This window comes from Podarcis raffonei, chromosome 5, assembly GCF_027172205.1.
Source record: "Podarcis raffonei isolate rPodRaf1 chromosome 5, rPodRaf1.pri, whole genome shotgun sequence".
Taxonomy (NCBI): Eukaryota; Metazoa; Chordata; class Lepidosauria; order Squamata; family Lacertidae; genus Podarcis; species Podarcis raffonei.
In genome coordinates this window covers 99,801,937-99,828,927 of record NC_070606.1, presented here as the reverse complement: position 1 = coordinate 99,828,927, position 26,991 = coordinate 99,801,937, and the positions used below count along the sequence as shown (strand labels likewise).

At 47.6% G+C, this 26,991-nt stretch overlaps 1 protein-coding gene across 1 annotated transcript in view; it reads right to left on the bottom strand.

Annotated features, from left to right (window-relative positions):
- Positions 1 to 282: 282 nt before the first annotated feature.
- The window catches only part of TPRG1 (tumor protein p63 regulated 1), a 52,886-nt gene continuing 26,177 nt past the window's right edge, over positions 283 to 26,991 (bottom strand). The window contains exons 5-6 of the mRNA XM_053390859.1: positions 12,377 to 12,530; positions 283 to 1,548 (exon numbers count right to left, since the gene is read on the bottom strand). Of these exons, the coding sequence (XP_053246834.1) occupies positions 1,354 to 1,548; positions 12,377 to 12,530 (349 nt within the window). The 3' untranslated portion in view covers positions 283 to 1,353. The remainder of the gene's footprint in view (positions 1,549 to 12,376; positions 12,531 to 26,991) is intronic.

Here is a 26,991-nt window from a genome sequence, read left to right as displayed (position 1 = left end):
TTAATACGATACAATAATCTTTATTGTCCCGTGCAGAACAACGAAATTGAAAATCTACATCAGACATTCAGAAACCAACAAGGCTGCTATCCCAGCCTGGTTAGCCCCCTACAAACTCTGATACCCCATAATTAAATACAATATACTCCCATAGGGACTACCTTATACTGCGTTTAAAACCAAAATCACATTTGGGTAAAAACTGTTTCTCAGGCGGCTGATCCTAGTCTTTATAACCCTGTACCTTCTTCCAGAAGGCAGAAGTTGAAAGAGATCGATCCTGCGCTATCTCTGCAGCTTTCTTATGGCACCTGGAAGCATAGATTTGATCCAAGGTGGGAAGAGGGCACCCAATTATTCTCTCCACAGTCTTTACAACCCTGGACAACATTGTTTTTTCCCTGACCGTGCAGCTCCCAAACCACATACAAAGACTATAAGTTAATACGCTCTCCACAGTACAATGGTAAAATGCCATCAAGAGGTCCTTTGAGAGATTATTTTTCTGGAGGATTCTCTTAATGCTCATAGAATCATAGAGTTGGAAAGGACCCCGAGTGCCATCTATGCAGGAATCTCAGCTAAAGCAATCCAGCTGAGGTCTTGAAACACCTGAGTTATCAGGAGAGAAGCTTGCAATGGAAAAAAACAAGGAGGATCATGTTCAGATGTTCCTCAGATACCACATTCCTGCACTGAAGCGGGCTGACCTAGAAGAACCCTTCCAATTCTGCAATTCTATGAACACTAGTGGAGCTGTTAGCCGCAATGACTATACTTTGCCTCAATAGCTGGAGGCAGCGATGCTTCTGAACGCCCGTTGCTGGAAACCACAGGAGGGGAGAGCGTTGCTCTTGTGCTCAGCTCCTGCTTGTGGGTTTTCCCCAGGCATCTGACTGGCCCCTGTGAGAACAGGATGCTGGACTAGATGGGCCATTGTCTTGCAGGCAGCTGTCAGGCTTCTAGAGGCTCCTTTCAACAGGGGAGATCTTTCCAGACCCTGTGGTTAAATCCTGTGTGGCCCTGAACCCTGCAAAAGGAGGTTTTGCCATTCCAGGACGGTAGCTCAGAGCAGCTGCTTTGCATCCAGAAGGTCCCTGGTCCAATCCCCAGGGTAATCCTGGGAAAAGTCTGCAACTTTGGAGAGCTGCTTCCAGCCTGAGGTGATGCCCACGATGAGCTACATGGTTGGACTCAGCACACAGTTTCCTACATTATAAGGCCAGGTGGGGGTGTTGCATCTCACAGCCCTTTCATTAGCAACCCCCACCCTCTTTAGCAACATTTCAAGATGCAAGGGGAATAAGCACAACACATTCACCACAAAAGGAAAGCCCCCAATTCGCCGGACTTTCAGAAGCCAAAACTCCCCCGAGCGAGGGAATAACCCAGCTTGTTTCGGTTTCCGAGGAAAGACATCAGCCCTGTGTAGGTCTCTATGAGGAGGGGCTCATGGGCCACCTCGACCCCGGCAGTTCGGCCAGCTGTGGGATCCGTTCTTTCGGCATTCTGGACTGCTTGAACCAGCATGGCAGTGAAGGCAGAGATCTGCAGAAGGGAAGGAGAAGAATCCGGTCAGGCTGGCCACATTTTTCTTGGAGCTGCTGAACAGGACAATGTATTTGTAGCCTGGTCTAGTAATAATTTATGCTGGGCCATCATAACCTTGCAGATAGAAAGAGGAGGCTTTCTCTGCACAGTGCAAACTGTGGAACTGCCTCCCACAGGAATCAAGAAGCCACAAATACATACAAATGCAAATCTCCCGCACTCCTTCTACACAAGGATGCAGAACTGCCCTGGAATTTTTGGAGAACTAATCCAGGACAGGAGAAGTAAGCACGGGGAAAGATAGCTGCATCAGTTTTGCTTGAGATTCCAGTTTTTCCACTCTTCAGTTCTCCAAATTTCCACATCATTTTGCAAATCTTTTTTTTTTAAAGTCCACATGAAAATTCAGCAACATTTTAGTGCAATTTTCTCCTAATGTACACATTTACGTGCTGTTTTGTCCAATACGGACATATGTATTTATTTATTTATTTTGAAAATCTCAAATATAACACATTTTTGGATGTTACCCTCTCTTATATATACCTTTCTATGCATGCTTCACCCTGACATTTGCATTCTTGTATGCAATACTTGGCTGGCGAATTGCATTGCAAAATTCAGAGAAGTGTGAATCTTGAAGGATCTCTGTGCTTTGGTTCACACACCCTGCAAAATTAGGTCTACTTGCCTACAAGTGCCAAACCAAAACAAATTTCTACCCCATCCCCATTTCTCAAGTGTGGTTGGGTGCTAAGGATGCCCACATATTAAAAATACCCCGACAGGAATGGCCAAAGCCGGCCAGCCACTGTGTGCATTCTGTGGGTCGCTCCCTTTGCAACCGAAGGAAAACAAGAGCCTGCCTAGGAAACCAAGCAATGCTTGGCCGTCCACAGCAAATAACATTTGAAACTGAATCCCGGCCATCTCGCTGCTGAGAATACCGAGGAACCAGGAATCTCCACTTGTCCTTCGACCACCCCTCTGCCACCTCCCCAAAGAACATTGTGTCCCACACTGGAAATGCGCTGCAGGTTCATGGGGTGCATTAAAAATCCTCCCCCCCATCAATTCCTGCTCTGAAAGTCTCAGGAGCTTTCTTGTGCACACGAAAGATGCTGGCTCTTTCTGCCCCCATTCAGAGATCGAGGATTAAAAGCGGTCCAGGGCAGTGACTTCTAACACGCCGAGGCATCCTCAGAACCCAGGGAGCACAAAGGAGGTTGGGTTACACGCCAGGCAGGCAGACAGACCCCGTGGAGAGGTGCCAAAATCTCGAGAGTAAACAGAGAGAGCAGGGCTGTCTTAAGCATATCTGGCGTCGTGGTGCAAAGCTCCCCCCAGCGCCTCCCCCATTTCCCAGAGTTTTTTAGGGAGGATGGCGCTGCCGGCGGGGCTGGAGGACGGGGGCAGTGGCTGGAGGGTGGCTCCTCTGGTGGGGAAGAGGTGAGGCTGGATGTGGCGCTTCCCGGCTCAGCTGGCTGCTCCATGCCATGTTGGCCACAGCAGATGGAGGCTCCGGGCGTGGCGCTGCTTCAGCGTGGCATGGCAGAGGCGGGCAGGGGCAGCGAGCTGATGCCAGGAGGTGTCACTTCCAGCCTCCGCCTCTTTCCTGGCGCCCTCCAGAACTTTGTGCCCTGGCACCCCATGCCACTAGCCTCTATGGGTAAGATGGCCCTGAGTGAGAGACACAACTCGGGAAGAAATAGCTGGTGGGTGTTTGGGGGGAACAAAGCCATGTTGCTCATGATTAACCCCCTGTTGCCTCTTCACGCAGGTTCACACACATCGCTTCAGAGTTCACCATGGAGATTGCAAGCTCCTCAGTGCAAAGAACTGTATTTCTGGAACTAAGCAATTAATGGATAGTGAGAATTGCCAGCTCAGTTCCAGGCCAGATGTGATGCTCAGCTGGGGTGGGGTGAGAAATTCGATTCAGGTTCCCACTTAAAGGAGGACCTACTCAATTTGCACTTTCTGAAACCATGCAGGAACCCAAACACAGCCCTCCGTGTAATCTGCACTTCTCTGAAACCCTCAATGCAGTTCTCCAGTAAAGTACCGTATTTTTTGCTCTATAAGACTCACTTTTTCCCTCCTAAAAAGTAAGGGGAAATGTGTGTGTGTCTTATGGAGCGAATGCAGGCTGCGCAGCTATCCCAGAAGCCAGAACAGCAAGAGGGATTGCTGCTTCCTCTTGCTGTTCTGGCTTCTGAGATTCAAAATGTTTTGTTTTGTTTTGTTTTGTTTTGTTTTCCTCGTCCAAAAACTAGGTGCGTCTTGTGGTCTGGTGCATCTTATAGAGTGAAAAATACAGTAATTTGTGCAAAATGTACATGCCAGAGTGAAGCGTGCACCAAAATTGCTCTGCAAAAAAATGTATATATTAGGCAAAATTGTATTCACAAATCTGTACATTAGGAGAAATCTGAACAAAAATGCTAATAAATGTTCATGAGGACAAGGAAGGAAGGAAGGAGGGAGGGAGGGAAGGAAGGAAGGAAGGAAGGAAGGAAGGAAGGAAGGAAGGAAGGAAAGAAGAAGGAAGGAAGGAAGGAAGGAAGGAAGGAAGGAAGGAAGGAAGGAAGGAAGGAAGGAAGGAAGGAAGGAAATAAGCTGCTGTGGAAATAAGGAGAACTGAAATTAAGGCTGAAAATAACAAGTAACCAATTTTGGCAGATTCACCCATCCCATTGCTTCTAGGGCCCTGAATGTCAAGAAGCAGGTGGGAATCTGTCCCCTTCATCTCAACCTTTATCACTCCCTCCAGGCCTTAATGAGGCGCAAAATACGTTTTCATTTCAGCTAGGTTTCCTTCCGCCACAGAAGCTGGAGTGTGAATGTTTGGAGAGGTCTCTTCCCTGAGCAGCAGGAATGTCGTGGTCATTCAATGCCACACCCCCCCCCTCAGCTGAGCCAGTTGCAGCCACAGGATTCCCTGCCATGCCAATATAGCACTGCAATAAAGTTGCTTATCCCAACAAGATGAGCCGGAAGAACCGATTGCAGGCATTAGGAGTGTGTGATGAAGTTGGCCAATATCCCTCGAGTGCAAGAGCAGCTCACCCTTCGCAAATACGCTGACATCACAGAAAAGTCACTGATTCGTCATCTGCAAATGCAAATCTTTGGAGACAGGTGTCTCCAGGCACCATCCTGAATGGAAATTGGCTCGGGGTTTTCCTTAGCCGTGCTGCCCACCAGGAAGTGATGCAGACACCTTCTTGGGAAAGGAGAGGGCACTTTGGAATTCGGGTCATGCTACCTCGCCACACCCTAAAGCCCCAAACCAAATCCTGTCCTGGGTGGATGGCTGCCTCAGCGCCTGCTCATCTTGAGACAAGGCCTTTGGCGACTAAAGTGCAGTAGATGCTCATTGCTGGGCTGACAAATTGAAATTTAATTGCTGGTTCCAAATGTGTTCTATTATATTTTAACTTATTTCCTCTTATTACTCCTTGTACAGTGGTACCTCGGGTTACATACGCTTCAGGTTACAGACTCCGCTAACCCAGAAATAGTGCTTCAGGTTAAGAACTTTGCTTCAGGATGAGAACAGAAATCGTGCTCTGGCAGTGCGGCAGCAGCAGGAGGCCCCATTAGCTAAAGTGATACTTCAGGTTAAGAACAGTTTCAGGTTAAGAACGGACCTCTGGAATGAATTAAGAACTTAACCCGAGGTACCACTGTATAATGTTTCAAAAATGGTCTGTGTTGCCTTGAATCCCAACTTGGGAGAAAGCCATGTCCTGTTCCCGGGGAGATGTCATTGCGGGCTGGGAGCAAGCCCTCCCCTGTGCCATTGAATGGTCCTCGGCCACGTCACCCTTAGCCCGTCCAATTCGGACGGTCCGGGGGCATGGCGCAGGCTATTTAAACTGCCCATGGCCAAGGACTCGCCCACGTTTTTCTCCCTGCTTGGTCAGTTCTCCTTCCCTCCCTCCCTTAGGTTAGGCTCATTATCTCCTGACCTCGCTATGGACCTCGGTTGGTCACCTCGGTTGTCCAAGGGGCCTGGTAGGGATTTTTTCACTTGGCAAATTGGCACCAGCCATTTGGTTTCTTCGCCTACCTCGTAGCAAATCATCACAACTTTGTAAGGTTTGGCGGTTAGGCATTGGAGTATTTGGTTGAAGGGGAATTCCAAATTCCAAAGGTATTCCGTTAAAGGAATCCGGGGGCGTGGTCTCCGTCCGAAGCCCCAGACAGGGGGCTAGGGCCATGGCACGACCCCTAGCGGTGACCCTGGGGGAGTCCCTAGTTGATGTGCATCAGCAGGGCTCCCCCTACTGGTGGTTAACCCTTCCAAGACTCCTGCAGATGGGCAGGAGTGGGATATAGTCGTGTGGTTTCCAGTGCCTAAGCCAATACCACTCACATTCTGTAACCAATAAAGTTGTGGCCTTTTTCACCCACTAACCAAAAATACTGTTTCATGTGTCTTTATTCCACTTCCCTGGAAGGTTTGGGACCTTGCCACGCAAACATGAGATAAAAATGCATTAAACAGAAATACTAATAATTTATTCTCCCCACCTTCACCACCCGCTTTCCTGCAGTGATGCTCTAAGTGGCTGCAGCAAATCCCAGCTGGAAACCTGGACTAAACCCGATTTTTTAAAAGGGGCAATAAAATCTAGCCAGAATGGACTATTACACGACAAGCCTAGGTAGTAGCAGCTTATGAAGCCAAAATGTCTAGGCTGGGCTTAAACTTCAAGTTCCTGCATCTGTTTGCTTCTGCTCAGTCTCCAAGGTCTCTGCTGTCCTGGTAGACTGTGTTATTTGCTTCTATGCTTTCTGGCGGGCTGCCCTATTGTGACCACATTTTGCTGCTGTAAAATCTAAAAGGCAGTGTTTTGTGTGTTCGTGGCTCACGTGCTGGTCACTTTCCACCGGAGGTACATCTCTGCCTGTGTTTTCTGCTGCAAGTATTTGGGATTGCTGAAAATGATTGTACCTGTTGTTGTTGTTTAGTCGTGTCCGCCTCTTCGTGACCCCCTGGACCAGAGCACACCAGGCACCTCTGTCCTCCACTACCTCCCGCACTTTGGTCAAACTCATGCTGGTAACCTCGAAAACACTATCCAACCATCTCGTCCTCTGTCGTCCCCTTCTCCTTGTGCCCTCCATCTTTCCCAGCATCAGTGTCTTCTCCAGGGAGTCTTCTCTTCTCAGGAGGTGGCCAAAGTCTTGGAGCCTCAGCTTCACGATTTGTCCTTCCAGTGAGCACTCAGGGCTGATTTCCTTAAGAATGGATGCGTTTGATCTTCTTGCAGTCCATGGGACTCTCAAGAGTCTCCTCCAGCACCAGAATTCAAAAGCATCAATTCTTCGGCAATCAGCCTTCTGGATGGTCCAGCTCTCACTTCCATACATCACTACTGGGAAAACCATGGCTTTAACTATACGGACCTTTGTTGGCAAGGTGACGTCTCTACTTCTCAAGATGCTGTCTAGGCCTGTCATTGCCCTTCTCCCAAGAAGCAGGCGTCTTTTAATTTCGTGGCTGCTGTCACCATCTGCAGTGATCATGGAGCCCAAGAAAGTAAAATCTCTCACTGCCTCCATTTCTTCCCCTTCTATTCGCCAGGAGGTGATGGGCCCAGTGGCCATGATCTTCATTTTTTTGATGTTGAGCTTCAGACCATGTTTTGCGCTCTCCTCTTTCACTCTCATTAAAAGGTTCTTTAATTCCTCCTCACTTTCTGCCATCAAGGTTGTGTCATCTGCATATCTGAGGTTGTTGATATTTCTTCGGGCAATCTTAATTCCAGCTTGGGATTCATCCAGCCCAGCCTTTCGCATGATGCATTCTGCATATAAATTAAATAAGCAGGGAGACAAAATACAGCCTTGTCGTACTCCTTTTCCAATTTTGAACCAATCAGTTGTTCCATATCCAGTTCTAACTGTAGCTTCCTGTCCCACATAGAGATTTCTCAGGAGACAGATGAGGTGATCAGGCACTCCCATTTCTTTAAGAACTTGCCATAGTTTGCTGTGGTCGACACAGTCAAAGGCTTTTGCATAGTCAATGAAGCAGAAGTAGATGTTTTTCTGGAACTCTCTAGCTTTCTCCATAATCCAGTGCATGTTTGCAATTTGGTCTCTGGTTCCTCTGCCTCTTCTAAATCCAGCTTGCACTTCTGGGAGTTCTCGGTCCACATACTGCTTGAGCCTTCCTTGTAGAATTTTAAGCATAACCTTGTAATTGTGCGGTAGTTGGAGCATTCTTTGGCACTGCCCTTCTTTGGGATTGGGATGTAGACTGATCTTCTCCAATCTTCTGGCCACTGCTGAGTTTTCCAAATTTGCTGGCATATTGAGTGTAGCACCTTAACAGCATCATCTTTTAAAATTTAAATAGTTCAGCTGGAATACCATCACTTCCACTGGCCTTGTTATTTGCAGTGCTTTCTAAGGCCCATTTGACTTCACTTTCCAGGATGTCTGGCTCAAGGTCAGCAACCACACTACCTGGGGTGTACGAGACATCCATATCTTTCTGGTATAATTTCTCTGTGTATTCTTGCCACCTCTTCTTGATGTCTTCTGCTTCTGTTAGGTCCTTACCACTTTTGTCCTTTATTATGGTAATCTTTGTACGAAATGTTCCTTTCATATCTCCAATTTTCTTGAACAGATCTCTGGTTCTTCCCATTCTGTTGTTTTGCATTGCTCGTTTAAGAAGGCCTTCTTGTCTCTCCTTGCTATTCTTTGGAAATCTGCATTCAATTTCCTGTATCTTTCACTATCTCCCTCGCATTTTGCTTGCCTTCTCTCCTCCGCTATTTGTAAGGCCTCGTTGGACAGCCACTTTGCTTTCTTGCATTTCCTTTTCATTGGGATGGTTTTCGTTGCTGCCTCCTGTACAATGTTACGAGCCTCCATCCATAGTTCTTCAGGCACTCTGTCCACCAAATCGAAATCCTTAAACCTGTTCCTCACTTCCACTGTGTATTCATAAGGGATTTGACTTAGATTGTATCTTACCGGCCCAGTGGTTTTTCCTACTTTCTTCAGTTTAAGCTTGAATTTTGCTATAAGAAGCTGATGATCTGAGCCACAGTCAGCTCCAGGTCTTGTTTTTGCTGACGGTATAGAGCTTCTCCATCTTTGCCTGCAGAGAATATAATCAATCTGATTTCGATGCTGCCCATCTGGCGATGTCCATGTGTAGAGTCGTCTCTTGTGTTGTTGGAAAAGCGTGTTTGTGATGACCAGCTTGTTCTCTTGACAGAACTCTATTAGCCTTTGCCCTGCTTCATTTTGATCTCCAAGGCCAAACTTGCCAGTTGTTCCTTTTATCTCTTGCCTCCCTACTTTAGCATTCCAATCCCCTATAATGAGAAGAACATCCTTCTTTGGTGTCACTTCTATAAGGTGTTGTAAGTCTACAGAGAAACTTACGGTCTTCAAATAAAAACATCTTGAAGGTCCCAGGCCACAGAGAAGTTAGGCTGGCCTCAACTAGAGCCAGGGCTTTTTCGGCTGTGGCTCCGACCTGGTGGAACACTCTGTCACAAGAGACTAGGGCCCTGCGGGACTTGACATCTTTCCGCAGGGCCTGCAAGACAGAGCTGTTCCGCCAGGCCTTTGGCCAGGGCACAGCCTGACTCCCTCCCTCGGCAATCTTCGTGGAGCTCTGGCCCAATGGTGGCCAGTGGCTTGAATTTAATTAATTTTATAATGAATGATTTTAGAGTGTTGTTTCTGTTGTACTTTTGTATTGTTTTATTGTTGTTAGCCGCCCTGAGCCCGGCTTCGGCTGGGGAGGGCGGGATATAAATAAAATTTATTATTATTATTATTATTATTATTATTATTATTATTATTATTATTCATAGAATTGTTCAATTTCAGTTTCTTCAGCACCAGTAGTTGGTGCATAAACTTGGATTACTGTGATGTTAAAAGGTCTGCCTTGGATTCATATCGAGATCATTCTATCATTTTTGAGATTGCATCCCAGTACAGCTTTCGCCACTCTTTTGTTGACTATGAGGGCCACTCCATTTCTTTTACGGGTTTCTTGCCCACAGTAGTAGATGTGATGGTCATCCGAACTGAATTCGCCCATTCCCGTCCATTTTAGTTCACTGATGCCCAGGATGTCAATATTTATTCTTGCCATCTCATTTTTGACCACCTCCAACTTACCCAGGTTCATGGTTCTTACATTCCAGGTTCCTATGCAATATTTTTCTTTACAGCATTGGACTTTCCTTCCGCTTCCAGGCATATCCGCAACTGAGCGTCCTTTCGGCTTTGGCCCAGCCACTTCATCAGCTCTGGATCTACTTGTACTTGCCCTCCGCTCTTCCCCAGTAGCATGTTGGACGCCTTCCGACCTGAGGGGCTCATCTTCCAGCGTCATAACTTTTATATGCCTGTTGTCTTTGTCCATGGAGTTTTCTTGGCAAGGATACTGGAGTGGCTTGCCGGTTCCTCCTCCAGGTGGATCACGTTTGGTCAAAACTCTCCACTATGACCTGTTCATCTTGTGTGCCCTGCTCGGCGTAGTTCATAGCTTCTCTGAGTTCTTCAAGCCCCTTCGCCACGGCAAGGCAGTGATCCATGAAGGGGATGATTGCACCTGGAGTCCTTCAAATAAAAGGTTCAGGGCTGGAGGGGCGACCTGAGAAGTCCGACCCACGTGCGGTTTCACTCCTTGCTCTCCCAAGATGATCTCAGAGCCCGCAAGCTCCCTCCCTCCTTGCCCTCGGAGTTTGTGGGATTCCTAGCAGCTCCTTCATGTCTTGAAGCGTGAACGGTTCCATTCTTGCCAAATCGGATGTTTTCCCAAAACCACTTGGGCGAGAAATCCAGCCCGTCTCATTGAAGAAAAATAAAACCTCTTTTCTCTCCTTTTCCTTGCGCCCACGAGGGAGGGGGGTTTGAAAAAGGGAAAACTTCCCAACGCTCCCCAAAGCTGGATTAAAGCACTCGGAGGCGATGGAGCATCCCTTTGAACAAGCAACTCAGCACTCCTTCTCTCGTTCCGTTTTCCACAGGGGTATCCGATTACTGACATCCTTGCGAGCGTGCAGATGGGGAGATAATTCGGGGAGGAGAAAATATTGTTTTTGACCTGAGTATGTGTGGTTTCAAATCAATGTCTAGGGAGCTTGTATTTCATGCTGCGGGGAGAGGGGGGCATATGCCACTCATTTCCTGTTTACATTAAGGCACCAGGAGTCCATTATTGAATGATCTCCGTTTCATGCCATGACATTTATCTGATGCCCACTGTGGCTACTGCAACCGCCCTCACATGCCTCCTGCATTTCTCCATTTGGAAATTTATTTGGAGGGCTCAGCCGCCCATGCAAGTCTTCTTTAACCTGGGATTAGCCGCAGGTGAAAAGAAGGGCTATTGGTGGCTACCGGCCACAATTGCCACTAGCCACAGTGACCGCAGCTGGACGCAGCAATGCTTCTGGAGATCAGTTGCTAGAAGCCACAGGAGGAAAAGGACGCCTTTGCTCAAATGCTCCTTTGCTTGCTGGTTTCCCACAGGATGGGTCATTGGTCTGATCCTGCAGCAGGCTCTTCTTAAATTCTTATGCGGAGAGAAATTTGGATTGGTGAACATTTCTATGCAGATTTCTCAAACTGGGTATTGTGACTGGAGCATCCTTCGAAGTCCACACTTTCCTGCAATTTGTTGTGTAGTTCTCCAATAATTAACAAAGGAGTGCAAGAACGTGTCTATTAGGAAAAGCGTGTGGGTATACCTCAGCGAAAACATAACAATATACTATACCTGGGATACTTGCTTGCAAAAATGTGTCCATCAGTCAGAATTGCAAACAAAATGAGTATTTTGTATTTGTTTTCATTTGGGAGTTGCCTTGTTACTTTTACAATGAAAGGTGGTCTATAAATTACCTTCAAATTTTTAAAAATAATGTAAGTACTTTAGCAGGCGGGTGCACTAATATGGGAGCGCCTCTTTTAAAAAGCCAAATGAATCACAAACTGATGTGAAAATGTGTGAACCAAGCTTAAGATTGGGAAAATGAGAATCCTAAATTGACAGATCCATCGGCCTCTAATTATAGGTCCGTACCAATCCTCAGAGCTTAATTTTTAAGAAATGCAGTCCATGGAAGCTGCAAATGGGAGTGGGGAATGGGTGCGTGGGGAGAGGGGCTTAACCCTCTCCCTGCCGGCCGTTTCCCCACTCAGAATTGCCTTACTCCAAGATGCTCTCAAGAGAGAGATTAATCTCAAGATGAGCTGCAAGGGAACTCTCTGTTATTTTTTTAATTGTTACTGTTAACATTGGGATGTCCACTTTGGAAGCTACTGGATTATACCCTCGGTATGTCGGGGAATACAATAGTACCTCAGGTTAAGTACTTAATTCATTCCAGAGGTCCGTTCTTAACCTGAAACTGTTCTTAACCTGAAGCACCACTTTAGCTAATGGGGCCTCCTGCTGCTGCCACGTGATTTCTGTTCTCATCCTGAAGCAAAGTTCTTAACCTGAAGCACTATTTCTGGGTTAGCGGAGTCTGTAACCTGAAGCGTCTGTAACCTGAAGCGTATGTAACTCGAGGTACCACTGTACTCTGAAGACGAAGGTTGGGGAATGCAGCAGCAGGCAGATTAGATCAGTTCAGAAGAGGAAGAAGAGGGTTGTCTGTTTGTGTTGGCAACACAATGCTGTAATAAAAAGGACTATAAAACTATCAACGGCTCGTTGATTCTGATCAGTGAGATACCGAAGGGAGAGGGGGAACTCCCCTGCCTGACACAGTATTACTATTAACCCAATCCATTTTATGTGTCTTCTTGACACATTGTGGCCCACCTGGCAGATGGTGATAAACCTCTGGTTGATGTTCTTCACGGGGTGCTCTGTGAAGGTCGTGTAAGGCATGTCGGTGGAGAAGGGGTTCCAGCGCGCCAGGAGAGATGGCTCTCGCTGTTTGTCCCAGAAGATTCTCAGGCCTTCTCCCTCCCTCCTAGAAAGCGAAACATTTGGAAACGTGAGGAGGCCCTGTCTTTTTCAGCAGACAGACCAAGGAGGACAATTGGTTTGTTTCTTTCATTTATATACCACCTTTACTTCCCAAGCATCTCAAACTGGTGTACACGGTTGTTCTCTACCCACAATTCACCCTCAAAACAACCCTGTGGGCTAAGCATAGAGGTGGCAACTTGCCCAAGGTCACCCAGTGAGCTTCGTGGCTTGTTTGGGGATTCGAACCCTGATCTCCCAGGTCCTAGTCCAACGCTCTAACCATTGTGCTACAATGGCTTTCTTGTTCCATAGAATGAGGCCCGGAGAACTCTAGAGGAGGCACAAGAATCATAGAGTTGTATATTTGGGACCCCGAGGGTCCTCTAGTCCAACCCCCTGCAATGCAGGAATCACAGCTGAAGCATGCACCAGAGCCAGGGCCTTTTCAACACTGGCCCCAGCCTGGTGGAACGCTCTGTCTCATGAGACCAGGGCCCTTCAGGATCTGATTTCTTTCCGCAGAGCCTGTAAGACAGAGTTGTTCTGCCTGGCCTTTGGCTTGGAATCCACTTGATCCCCTCCCCCTCTTTCTTTTTTCCTTTTTCCTTCTATGATGGAGCTCCTACTTGGGGACTTCCCTGGCTTTTTTCTGGCCCACGTAGGACCAGTCTGGATAATTGGCCTTGGTGAAGACTTGATGTTTTCATCCCCCCAAAAGTTTTTGATTTGAGTTTCCACTGAAATGAGGCTGCATTTTAATGTTGTATTTCAATCAATTGTTTTTATATCTGGTGTTAGCCCCCCTGAGCCTGGTCTTGGCTGGGGATGGAGGGATATAAATAAAATTTATATATACTTTCAAAAGACAACTGAAGGCAGCCCTTTTTAGGGAAGTTTTTAATGTCTGGTGCTGTATTGTTTTTAATATTCAGTTGGAAGCCGCCCAGAGTGGCTGGGGAAACCCAGCCAGATGGAATAATAAATTATTATAAAAATTATTATTATTATTATTATTATTATTATTATTATTATTATTATCCATGACAGATGGCCATCCAACCTCTGCTGAAAAACATTTGGGGAAGGAGAGTCCACTACCTCTCGTGGGAGACTGTTCCACAGCTCTTACTATCAGAAAGCCCCTCCTGGTGTTTAGTCGGAATCTCCTTTCTTGCAACTCCTTTCTTGTACTGTTTTTGGGGGACAGGAGGCGGGCAGGTGTGGAGGATTCCCTGGTCCTGAATGGGGTAACTGTGCCCCTGAAGGACCAGGTGCGCAGCCTGGGAGTCATTTTGGACTCACAGCTGTCCATGGAGGCACAGGTCAAATCTGTATCCAGGGCAGCTGTTTACCAGCTCCATCTGGTACGTAGGCTGAGACCCTATCTGCCTGCGGACTGTCTCGCCAGAGTGGTGCATGCTCTGGTTATCTCCCGCTTGGATTACTGCAATGCGCTCTACGTGGGGCTACCTTTGAAGGTGACTCGGAAACTACAATTAATCCAGAATGCAGCAGCTAGACTGGTGACTGGGGGCGGCCGCCGAGACCATATAACACCGGTCTTGAAAGACCTACATTGGCTCCCAGTACGTTTCCGAGCACAATTCAAAGTGTTGGTGCTGACCTTTAAAGCCCTAAACGGCCTCGGTCCAGTATACCTGAAGGAGCGTCTCCACCCCCATCATTCTGCCCGGACGCTGAGGTCCAGCACCGAGGGCCTTCTGGCGGTTCCCTCATTGCGAGAAGCAAAGCTACAGGGAACCAGGCAGAGGGCCTTCTCGGTAGTGGCGCCCTCCCTGTGGAACGCCCTCCCACCAGATGTCAAAGAGAACAACAACTACCAGACTTTTAGAAGACATCTGAAGGCAGCCCTATTTAGGGAAGCTTTTAATGTTTAATGTATTAGAGGATTTTAATATTTTTTTGGAAGCCGCCCAGAGTGGCTGGGGAGGCCCAGCCAGATGGGCGGGGTATAAATAATAAATTATTATTATTATTATTATTATCAAAGCCATTGGTTTGGCACCTACCCTGTGGAGCAGCAGAAGACAGAGGATGAATGGCCACCTGTCCATGATTTGTTAGCTGAGATTCCTGCATTGCAGCGGGTTGGACTAGATGACCCTTGTGGGTCCCTTCCAGTTCTACAATTCTATGAGGTTGAGAAGGGTGGAAAACAGAAGCACTGTGTGTTGTGAGTGTTTGGGGGGTGGCTACAGGAACACACCGATTTAAAGGAACTAGACTCAACTGTTTATGATTCTGTGTGTGCATTGTGGGGGGTTGCTTTTTTTTAAAAAAAGAAGTATTTGTAGGTACACTGAAACTAATGCTACTTTTTATTTTTCTTAAGTAAAAAAGACAGATTAGATGTTTAGAAAAAAAAATATGGGGGGGGGGGGAACGACAGGTCTCCCATTTCAGATGTAATTACTGTAAAACCTCCCAAACACCTCTGCTGTGGGTGCCAAAACTCTGGCTTGGGTTTGTATTGTCTGAGAAATGAGCTAAATAAACCTTTATTTTGCTCCCTCCCCGAGACGATCCCACAAGCGGGGGCTCTTTGATGGCTTCCAAGTTCTGGAACACGAAAAGCAAAAAGCGTCTCAGGGACAAAACGTTTCCCAAGTCCCGGTTTGTTTTTTTTCCCATTCAGAAAGCACCTGGCTCAGAACATAAGTGAAAAAACGAAAACAAAGCACAGATCTCGTCTCCTGCCTCTTTGCCAATTTCCGATATTTAGTATTTTGATATTCAAGCTCCGCCTCTGATTTTCTATCTAGCTAAAGAACATAAAAAGAGCCTTCTGGTCAATGGCCCATCTAGTCCAACATCCTGTTTCTCACAGTTGCCCTTTCTGGGAAACCCACAAACACAATCCGGACTCAAGAGCAATTCTTCCCTCCTGCGGTTTCCGGAAACTGCTAGCCAAAGGAAGCATTGCCCCTGACCAATTCTAGGCGGCCTCAAGAGAAGTCTAGCATCAAGATCAAGGGAAATAATTTGTTGTTGTTCAGTTGTTTAGTCGTGTCCGCCTCTTTGTGACCTCCTGGACCACAGCACTCTAGGCACTCCTGTCTTCAACTGCCTCCCGCAGTTTGGTCAAACTCATGCTGGTAGCTTTGAGAACACTGTCCCACCATCTCGTCCTCTGTCATCCCCTTCTCCTTGTGCCCTCCATCTTTCCCAACATCAGGGTCTTTTCCAGGGAGTCTTCTCTTCTCATGAGGTGGCCAAAGTATTGGAGCTTCAGCTTCAGGATCTGTCCTTCCAGCGAGCACTGAGGGCTGATTTCCTTCAGAATGGAGAGGTTGGATCTTCTTGCAGTCCATGGGACTCTCAAGAGTCTCCTCCAGCACCAGAATTCAAAAGCATCAATTCTTCGGTGATCAGCCTTCTTTATGGTCCAGCTCTCACTTCCATACATCACTACTGGGAAAACCATGGCTTTAACTATATGGACCTTTGTTGGCAAGGTGATGTCTCTGCTTTTTAAGATGCTGTCTAGGTTTGCCATCGCTTTTCTCCCAAGAAGGGAAATAATAGTACCGCTCTATTATGGACTTCTGGGTACCACAATTTAAGAAGGATGGTGACAAATTGGAGGGTGTGCAGAGGAGGGCGACCAAGATGATCAAGGGTCTGGAAAACCAGCCATATGAGGAACAGTAGAGGGAATGCTTAGCCTGGAAAAGAGGAGACTGAGAGGAGATATGACAGCCATCTTCCAATATCTCAAGGGCTGTCCCATGGAAGAGGGAGCAAGCATCTTCTCTGCTGCTGCTCCGGAGGGTAGGAGCCAAACCGATGGATTCAAATGAGAAGAAAAGAGATTCAGACTAACCCTTAGGAAGAACGATTGATGGCAAAAGATGTTCAACATCAGAACAACCCTCAAGGTTCTCCTTCCTTGGAGGTTTCCAAGCAGAGGTCAGGTGGTCATCTGTCATAGATGCTAGGGAACAGGACACTGAGAAGAGATAAGATAACCATCTTCAAAGATCAAAAGGGTTGTCACATGGAAGATGGAGCAAGCTTGCTTTCTGCTGCTCCAGAGGATAGGACCCAATCCAGTGGATTCCAGTTACAAGAAAGGAGATCTGGACTAAATTTCAAGAGTTGTTCCACAGTGGAACGGTCTCCCTCAGAAGGTTGTGGACTCTCCTTCCTTGGATGCTTTTAAGCAGAGGTTGGATGGCCATCTGTCATGGGTGCTTTAGCTAAGATTCTTGTTTAGCCAACTCTACAACTCTAGGTGAAATATACTTGGAGTCGAGAGTGGATTCCATGCTTTTTATTCAGCTCATAGTGGTGAGGAGGAATGGAAGTTCCCCCAGAATGTCTGCTTTATATACATTATTTACACAATGGGCCCCACGTGATTGGCTAATTCCGGGATTCTCCTGTACGCCAATCAGGTTGCAGATTCACTTCCACCTGGAGCTGGATTGGGTGGCTCTTGTGGACCAATCAAACTATTGTTTGATTGTTCTATTGTTCTAGGACCAAACATTGCTGCATTTTGGATCCTATTCAACTCAGTACATAACACCAGGATTCTAGGATTCAGTTATTCTATTTTTCTATGAAATGGTCAGGGAGGGAAGTGGGGGGGGGGGAATCAATTCTATGGCTTAGTGGTTAAATCGAAAATCAAAACGTCATCACCAGAGCAATAAGTTCACCAAGAGTCCATTCCTTTCTTTCTTCAGATATTGCGCTTTCCATCTTTCCCCCAAGTTCCCCCTATTGTCCTTTTATGCAAGCACCTTTCTTCCCTCACCCAGAGCTACAGAGGAGCACCCATTCCGATGACTAAAGCAGCACAACAGTGGCTCCCATCCTCTTTGTCTGCCTGAGCCTCTCCTCCCTGCAAACCTCAGAGAGGGAATTAAAAGGGTAGCCCCAGGCGGCACGCCAAGATTTATGAGGAAATGCAGACACGAATTCTTGCTCCGCAGGCTGGGCGTGGAAGCACAGCAAGGGGGAAAGTGTGTGGAGGGGGGGAGCAAACATGCAGGAAGAACCGGTGGCCCAAACCCTTTCCTCCGTCAAAACCCACAAAGGCTTCTCTCCCCAGCAACGCAGGACGCGGCAGCCTCCATGTTTGTTTATGTTAGCGACCCAAAGGAAGTGAAAGGTTGGCACCTCGGAGGGCAGGTGGGCGCTGGTGGGTTTTGCTGACTGCATGACATCAGGGGAAGTTTCTTTCTTCCCCCCATAATGACAAGTCAGTCCCCCGAGAGGTTGGCATGGAGTCAGACAAACCCAAATTTTTATGTGTTTTTTTTTTTCAGAGAGCGCTTACAATTCTATCCAGGGGCCTGAGCTGTTCCAAAACCCAAAAAGCAGCTGCTGCCTTTATGTTCTCCAGAGTCGCATGGCGCACGACCAAAAAACCTTCCAAAAGGCTTTGGGCTCAACCAAGTTAACTATCTGCTGTCCAGCCTGTGCTGTGGGCTGTGGGGGGGGGGGAGACAGAGGCTCCAGGGGACACATGACCGACACTTTGCATTGACGATCTGGAAGGACCACCAGAGGCAATAGCAGTGGTTCTCAAAGGAGAGGATGGCAAGGGGGGGCAGGAAGACTCAAAGGCAAAGAAACATTTAAACATTTCAGCATAGAATAGCATAAAAAAATACCGAAAACAGTATCCATGCCATGCCCCTCTTCAAGAGCTTTGGCTATTCTGCTACAGTTCTCCACGACATATTATTGTGAGCAGAGATTTCCAACTTGGACAAATATGGAAGATCTGAAAAGAGAAAGGCTTCTTTGTGCTAATGAGGAGAGGAGAATTAGATAAAGGTAAAGGGACCCCTGACCATTAGGTCCAGTCGTGACCGACTCTGGGGTTGCAGCACTCATCTGGCTTTCTTGGCCGAGGGAGCCGGTGTACAGCTTCCGGGTCATGTGGCCAGCAGGACTAAGCCGCTTCTGGCGAACCAGAGCAGCGCACGGAAATGCCATTTACCTTCCCGCCGGAGCGGTACCTCTTTATCTACTTGCACTTGGATGTGCCTTCGAACTGCTAGGTTGGCAGGAGCAGGGACCAATGGGAGCTCACCCCGTCACGGGGATTCAAACCACCGACCTTCTGATCGGCAAGTCCTAGGCTCTGTGGTTTAGACCACAGCGCCACCCGCGTCCCAATTGACTTGAATTAGACCTAATATAAATGAGATTACCTGGCAAAAGCAAGCTCACACCTCTCATCGAGTTTGTATAATAACTTAAGGAATGTATATAAGGGGCTCGTTTATCATTATATCGGGGAAATTATTCGTCTTCTTATTGTTTTATACTTTCTGCATGCCCCGTGATCATATTATAAAGTAGTTGTGTTCTAGGTTATAAATCAAGTACCGCTAGGAATTCTCCACTCCACCCCTCCTCCAGCAAAATGTATTTCTTATTAATTAAAAAAATGGTGCAGCATGAACATTTTTTTCTTCTGAAAGTGTGGCCGGGGGAAAAAAGTTTGAGAACCACTGGCCTACACTAATGAAACTACGGAACTCATTGCCACAGGAAGCGGTGCTCACCACCACTTTGGATGGCTTTAAAAAGAGGGTTGGGAAAATCCATGGAGGAGAGGGCTACTGAAGTCTACTGGTCCGAGAGGGCTCTTGTGCTCAGATCCTGCTTCCTATATGTATCTGGTTGGCCGCTGTGAGAGCAGGATGCTGGACTAGTTGGGCCTTCTTATGTAACCCTCTGTTGTCTTTGTCCATGGAGTTTTCTTGGCAGGGATACTGGAGTGGCTTGCCGGTTCCTCCTCCAGGTGGATCACGTTTGGTCAAAACTCTCCACTATTACCTGTCCATCTTGGGTGCCCTGCTCGGCATAGTTCATAGCTTCTCTGAGTTATTCAAGCCCCTTCACCACGGCAAGGCAGTGATCTATGAAGGAGCCTCTGAAGGACAGATCCTGTATTCTGCTCTGGTCAGACCTCACCTGGAGTACTGTGTCCAGTTCTGGGCACCACAGTTCAAGAAGGACACTGACAAACAACGTGTCCAGAGGAGGGCAACCAAAATGGTCAAAGGCCTGGAAACGATGCCTTATGAGGAACGGCTAAGGGAGCTGGGCATGTTTAGCCTGGAGAAGAGGAGGTTAAGGGGTGATATGATAGCCATGTTCAAATATATAAAAGGATGTCACATAGAGGAGGGAGAAAGGTTGTTTTCTGCTGCTCCAGAGAAGCGGGCACGGAGCAATGGATCCAAACTACAAGAAAGAAGATTCCACCTAAACATTAGGAAGAACTTCCTGACAGTAAGAGCTGTTCGACAGTGGAATTTGCTGCCAAGGAGTGTGGTGGAGTCTCCTTCTTTGGAGGTCTTTAAGCAGAGGCTTGACAACCATATGTCAGGAGTGCTCTGATGGTGTTTCCTGCTTGGCAGGGGGTTGGACTCGATGGCCCTTGTGGTCTCTTCCAACTCTATGATTCTATGATTCTATGATTCTATGAAGCTGAGGCTCCAAGACTTTGGCCACCTCATGAGAAGAGAAGACTCCCTGGGAAAGAACCTGATGTTGGGAAGATGGAGGGCACAAGGAGAAGGGGATGACAGAGGACGAGATGGTTGGACGGTGTTATCGAAGCTACAAACATGAGTTTGACCAAACTGTGGGAGGCAGTGGAAGACAGAAGTGCCTGGCGTGCTCTGGTCCAGGGGGTCATGACTAAACGACTCAAAAACAACAACATGTAACCCTCTGCAGTGCATAATCACAGAAGCACAGATTTACAGAGTTGGAAAGGTCCACGGGGGTCATTTAGTACACCCCCCTGCAATGCAGGAATCTTTAACCTGATGCCAGACTCGAACCCATGACCCCAAGTTCCAGTCTCATGCTCTACCGACTGAGCTACCCCTCACAGCTGAAGAACTCCTGACGCCGGGTGGCCATTCTCTCCAGGCTCCCTCTCCTGCCTCTTGCTTCCCTTTTCTCATGCACTGGTTCTGCCTTCCAGGGCGGTGCAACTCTGAGCAGAGACTACGCCCTTGAAGCGACGCAGCCAAAGACCAGGATAATTACAGTGCTCTGCAGCCCAGTTTACAAGGCAGCCTAAGTGCCGTCCCAAAATCAAAGTGGGAAATGGAGAGAGGGCTTTACTAGCGACTTAGTGAGATATTATTCATGCTTTTGAAGAGCGTTTTCTTTCCTGAGAGAGGGAGGCAAAGCTAGAATTAATGGACCCTTAGGCCCAAAGTATCCTGCCTATGTCTCATTTCCCCTCCCCCATCTTCCTCCCATCCCTCCTGGAAGTTTATTTCTTCACACAGCGCACCGTTGAGCTGTGGAACTCTCTCCCACAAGATGCACTGATGGCCATCAAAGTAGATCACTTGAAAAAAGGACTGGATAATTTCCTGGAGGAGAGAGCTATCAGCCACGACAACCACGCCATGTTTGGCCGGATAAGGGTGACCGTCCATGATTTCCCCTGTCTTCCTGAAAGAGGCCTGTGTCCAGTTCCTGCCCTGGGCTTGGTTGCTGTTGCTGCTGCTGCTGCTCTTGTCAACCCTAAGGGCCAGCGTTGCAGACAATGCCTTTTGGCGATAATCCCACCGGGATTTTCGAATCTCCTCTTTGTGTTCCTCTAATTACCCACATGGTTTCAGGAGATAAATCACTTAGGGGAAGCATTTCAGGCTGCGGGTTTGGGTGCTTCCTGCAATGAATCCCCTTTGCCGCAAAATGCATTTCGGAGGACATTCAAATGCGACACTTGAAGCAAACAAACGGGTTTGGGAGTTAAGCAAGTGAGCAACGACTACTGCTTAACGTGAATCGGAGAGATTGGGGAGGGAAGTCAAGAGCTGTGGGTCCAATAAGCATGTGTGTGTGTGTGTGTGTGTGTCTTAGTTGTCTTTCTGGCCTAAGACACTTTGCAGCCCCAGGCAAAGGATAAAGGGGCAGCTTCTGCACATTCCATGCACAAAATCTGACTGTGTTAGCATCTGAATCTTACTTCAAATCTGTAAAGGCAGTTCTTTAGGGCAGGCCACATGACAGAGTCCCTGGTTCTGGAGGCAGTTGGAGGATGGATGGCAGCTAACAGATTGAGGTTGAATCCTGACAAGACAGAAGTACTGTTTTGGGGGGGAGAGGGGGCGGGCTGGTGTGGAGGACTCCCTGGTCCTGAATGGGGTAACTGTGCCCCTGAAGGACCAGGTGCGCAGCCTGGGGGTCATTTTGGAGTCACAGCTGTCCATGGAGGCGCAGGCCAATTCTGTGTCCAGGGCAGCTGTCTGCCAGCTCCATCTGGTACGCAGGATAAGACCCTATCTGCCTGCGGACTGTCTCGCCAGAGTGGTGCATGCTCTGGTTATCTCTCACTTGGACTACTGCAATGTGCTCTATGTGGAGCTACCTTTGAAGGTGACCTGGAAACTACAACTAATCCAGAATGTGGCAGCTAGACTGGTGACTGGGAGTGGCCGCCGAGACCATACAATGCCGGGCTTGGAAGAACTACATCGGCTCCCAGGATGTTTCCGAGCACAATTCAAAGTGTTGGTGCTGACCTTTAAAGCCCTAAACGGCCTCAGCCCAGTATACCTGAAGGAGCATCTCCACCCCCATCGTTCTGCCCGGACACTGAGGTCCAGTGCCGAGGGCCTTCTGGCGGTTCCCTCATTGTGAGAAGTGAGGTTACAGGGAACCAGGCAGAGGGCCTTCTCAGTGGAGGCACCCGCCCTGTGGAACGCCCTCCTACCAGATCTCAAAGAGAAAAACAACTACCAGACTTTTAGAAGACATCTGAAGGCAGCCCTGTTTAGGGAAGCTTTTAATGTTTGATGCACTACTGTATTTTAATATTTTGTGGGAAGCCGCCCAGAGTGGCTGGGGAAGCCCAGCCTGATGAGCGGGGTATAAATAATAAATTATATTATATTATATACAGTATATATCATACAAAACTAGGATAGTTCATGACACTCATAGATAGGGGTGCAAGAAGGCATCAGTGTTTCTTCTGATCTGGGTTGGCCACACACAGCTCTCTTTCAACTCTGCTGCAGTTTGGTTTCTGAAATCAAAGAGCTACCTTATCTGCCTTGCTCCTGTGGTGGAATTTTACACACTTAACTAATGAGCATCCTGCTGTTCCATTCATTCCTATACAAAGGAAACACAATGCAAAACTGGAGGGCATAATAAATGACATAGAATCACAGAAGTGTAGAACAGGAAGGGACCATGAGGGCCATCTAGTCCAACCCCCTGCAATGCAAGAATCTTTTTGCACAACATGGGGCTCGAAGCCACAACCCTGAGATTATGAGTCTCATGCTCTCCTGACTGAGCTCTTGTTTGTGGACTCAAAGCAATAACAGTGGATACGGATCAATGTGGAACTAAAGAGCAAACGCTGGCCATTTTTGCTCCTATTTCAGTTGGGATTCTCAGGCTTCCCAGCTCATGATCCACCTTAGATTTTGTGATTGGGGTGAGCAGATTTCTCCCCTTTCTGTTGTGCTGCTGTTCCCTGGCTTAGCTCTGCACCTTTCAAGGGATGCTGGTGGCGCTGTGGTCTAAACCACTGAGCCTCTTGGGCCTGCCAAATCAGAAGGTCAGCAGTTCGAATCTCCACGATGGAGTGAGCTCCCGTTGCTCTGCTCCAGCTCCTGCCAATCTAGCAGTTCGAAAGCACACCAGTGCAAGTAGATAAATAGGTACCACTGTGGCGGGAAGGTAAACAGTGTTTCCATGCACTCTGGCTTCTGTCACAGTGTCCCGTTGTGCCAGAAGCGGTTTAGTCCTGCTGGCCACATGACCCGGAAAGCTGTCTGTGGACAAACACTGGTTCCCTCGGCCTGAAAGCCAGATGAGCACCGCAACCCCATAGTCACCTTTGACTGGACTTAACCGTCCAGGGGTCCTTTACCATTTACCTGCATCTTTGAACCTGCTCTTTGATTTAACCCGGGGACATTTTTTAAGTGCACATGTGCAGTTTGCTTTAGTCTACACCTTCTTTCTCTCCTATCCAGGTGAACAACACAGGTGAGCACCTGGTGAAACTGCCCCAAATAGGAGCCTGGTGTGATATAAGGAGGAGAGAGGACTTGATCTTACTGAAGATGTTCTGTCCCAGCTGCAGCTACCAGAAACCCAGTATGGCCAACATTGCAAGGAAGGTTTGTCGGTAGTCATAAGAACATCAGACGAGCCAGACTGGGTCAAGGACAGAGGTGGCCAGAGGATCAAAAAGCCCTGCTCCAAAGGAGGGGGAACGGCCTTTTAAAATTGCCTTCTGAGAGGTAGAGAGAAAGTGAGATGGAGTCAGACATCGCCAAGGGACTGATTTGGCATTATCTGGCTGGGCTGGGCTGGCAGGAACACACCAAACCCCTGAAGGGGCAGAAAGCACACCCTAAATAATCAGCATGACTCAGGTGCGAGGAGGGCATTTAACTAGATCCTCCTTTCAGATCTTGGTTGGATGTTTGTTTCTTATTTTAATTCTCAATCTGGAGGGGGGAGGCAATGCGGAGGCTGCAGCACCAAACCCACAAACTTGGCTCCCAGTGGTGTTTTCTCTTCCAACGTGATGGCAGCCATCTGCTTTCCTCCGCTGAGAGACTCGCGCCAGATTGACGAGCAAGACCGGGCACGCTCCGAATGGCATCGCCAATCCAGAACATCCCAGCTTCTCTCTTCCCTGCACCCCGTCCAACGGAACGGATCCTTGAATCATCACAAAGTGGGGAGGAACCAAAAAAAGCCAACCAGCTCAGCCCCTTCCTCAACACATCAACCCACCACACAGAATATCAGAAGTGTCTGCTAGATCAGGCTGCAGGGCCCATCTTCCCCAACACCCTGTCCTCACAGTGGCCAACCAGATGCCTCAATGGGAAATCTCCAGGATTCAAACACAGCTCCCCGCTCCTGTGGTTTTCGCCAACTGGTGTTCAGAAGCCTTTCTGCGTCTGACCATGGCGACACAGCATAGCCATCACAGCCAACAGCCATCAATGGTATAAATCCACTACAAATGGTCTGTGGTCATTTTACTGACATGTTGCACAAGACCCCCACAAAAACAATAAACCAGTCTACAGGGCTCTAACACTTCCTTTTCCTAGCTCGAAAACTTCTAACCAAGTTGGGGGCTGCACTCATGTCCAGCTTGTGGCCTTCACAATGGGGCATCTGCTGAGCCACTGGGAGAACAGGATGGTGGATAGAATAGAATAGAATTAGAATTAGAATTTTATTATTACAGTCACAGACCAGTTCCGGCTCACTTACAATATCAGGAAAATCATAAAACGCAACAGGAATACATTGAATTGCAGTTTGGTATAACACAGACCACCATGTAAGGATACCACCAGAATAAATGACAGCCAGTTGCCACAAAAAATGGCAAACTCCAAAAGTTCTTTGGAAGACTACTGACAAAGACTAGACTTCAGCAAAGCCAACTTTAGCCTTCTAACATGGAATATCACAGGCTGGCCTAAAAAGACATCTGACCCGTCCTTTGTTAAATTCATCCAAGGTTATGACATCGTATTTTTACAGGAGACATGGAGTACAAGCGAAATACCGCATTTTTCGCTCTATATGACGCACCAGACCATAAGACGCACCTAGTTTTTGGAAGAGGAAAACAAGAAAAAAAATATTCTGAATCCCAGAAGCCAGGACAGCTGGACTCCAGCAATTTAGCTCCAGGGACCACACATTTGCTCCATAAGACGCACAGACATTTCCCCTTAGTTTTTAAGAGGAAAAAGGTGAGTCTTATGAAGCGAAAAATACGGTAGATGTCAACGGTTTTTCCTCGTTCTGCCTCTCAGGATCACCAAGAATAGAATAGAATCTTAGAACCAGAGAGTTGGAATGAACCCTGAGGATCATCTAGTCCAACCCCCTGCAATGCAGGAATATGCAGGTGTCCCATACAGAGATCAAACCCGCAACCTTGGCGTTATCAGCGCCATACTCTTAACAAATGAACTAAGGATGTCTGGGCCTTTGGCCTGATAGGAACTTGAGAGGACCCTGCTGGATCAGGCCATAGGGAGCCCATCTCACCAAGCATCCTGTGGCCAGTCAGATACCCTTCTGGGAAACCTCCAAGCAGAACTGGAGCCCAAGAGCCCTCTCCCCTCCTATGGCGCAGGAAACAGCGATGGCCATTGACTTGGCTGGCTTGAAAAGAAGATCCATCAAATTCATGGAGGAGGAGGAGAGGGCTATCGATGGCTCTAGCAAGGCTGGTTCTGCTCTGCCCCCACGGATGGAGGCAGCTTCTGAAACCTGGTTTCTGGGGACCACGGGAGGCGAGAGCTGCTCTTGTAATACTTCTGGGTTAGTGCCATCGGCTAATGGCGGATTCCCTCCGAGCTCCGGAGGGAATCGGCTCCGCAGGAGTTGGGTCCTGCCACCGCGGCGACGCGGGGACCCTCAGAAATCACAGGCGGTGAAGCCTGTGAACTTGGTGACTCGGCGGGCACCATTTGCGCCCCCCGACCCGAGAAGGAGCCTTTTTAAAGGCTTCGGAACGGGGGACGGGGTGAGCGGCGCGGTGCTGAGAGTCGACTGCTTCTCCTGCGGAGTGAAGTCACATGCCATGGTCGGAGAGCGCTGACTTCTTTTTGTGAACAATTGGACTTTAAAAGCAACAACCCGTGAGTAGTACGGAAATTGAATTTACAAAGAAATTATTTTTTTTTGAATTAGGCACGATCGGGGAAGGCGCAAACAGGAAGTCCGTCTCCCCGTCTTGTAAATAATCTTAAGCAAGGATCAGCTAACTAAGGTCGAGAGAATTTTTTTCTTGTTTATTGGATAAAAGACATTAATTTCACGATTTGGCAGTATAAGTAATTTTACTGGAGGATAAGAGCTAATTTTGGGAGCTGAAGTGCCACACCCCCCGGACCCGGGAGTGATCCGTGAGAGAGCCTGTTGAAGAGGTATTGAAGAGTTTGACAGCTGTCAAATTAGCTGTCAAAGCTGAAAAAGAGAACTTTGTTTCTGTTGTCTCTGCTGGTTATATTTGTTACAATTTGGTTATAATTTGTTGAAAATAAGGAAGAACTGATACAAACTAACTTGACTTTTGGATTTGAACTGGAAGGAATATTAAGTAACCAAAATCCCACTAGAGGGGGTTTTGGGACATTACAAGAATGGCTGAAGGAGGGAAAATACAAGCTAAATTGGACAGAGTTTTTGTTCTCTTGGGAAAGTTACAAGGCCAAATTGATGTTTTGGCTACAAATGTTGCAACTCTGGACTTAACAGTAAATAAATTCATTGAATTTGATAAGGACTTGACTCAGGAAGTTTATGCAGCTGGACAAGAAGAGAAACTTGAGAACTTTGAGAGTGTGGAGAAAGAGATATATGTTGTTCCTGAGGAAAAGGAAGGAGGAGCTGTAATGCTGCAGATGACAAAGGAGAGCCAGAGGCCTGACATGATG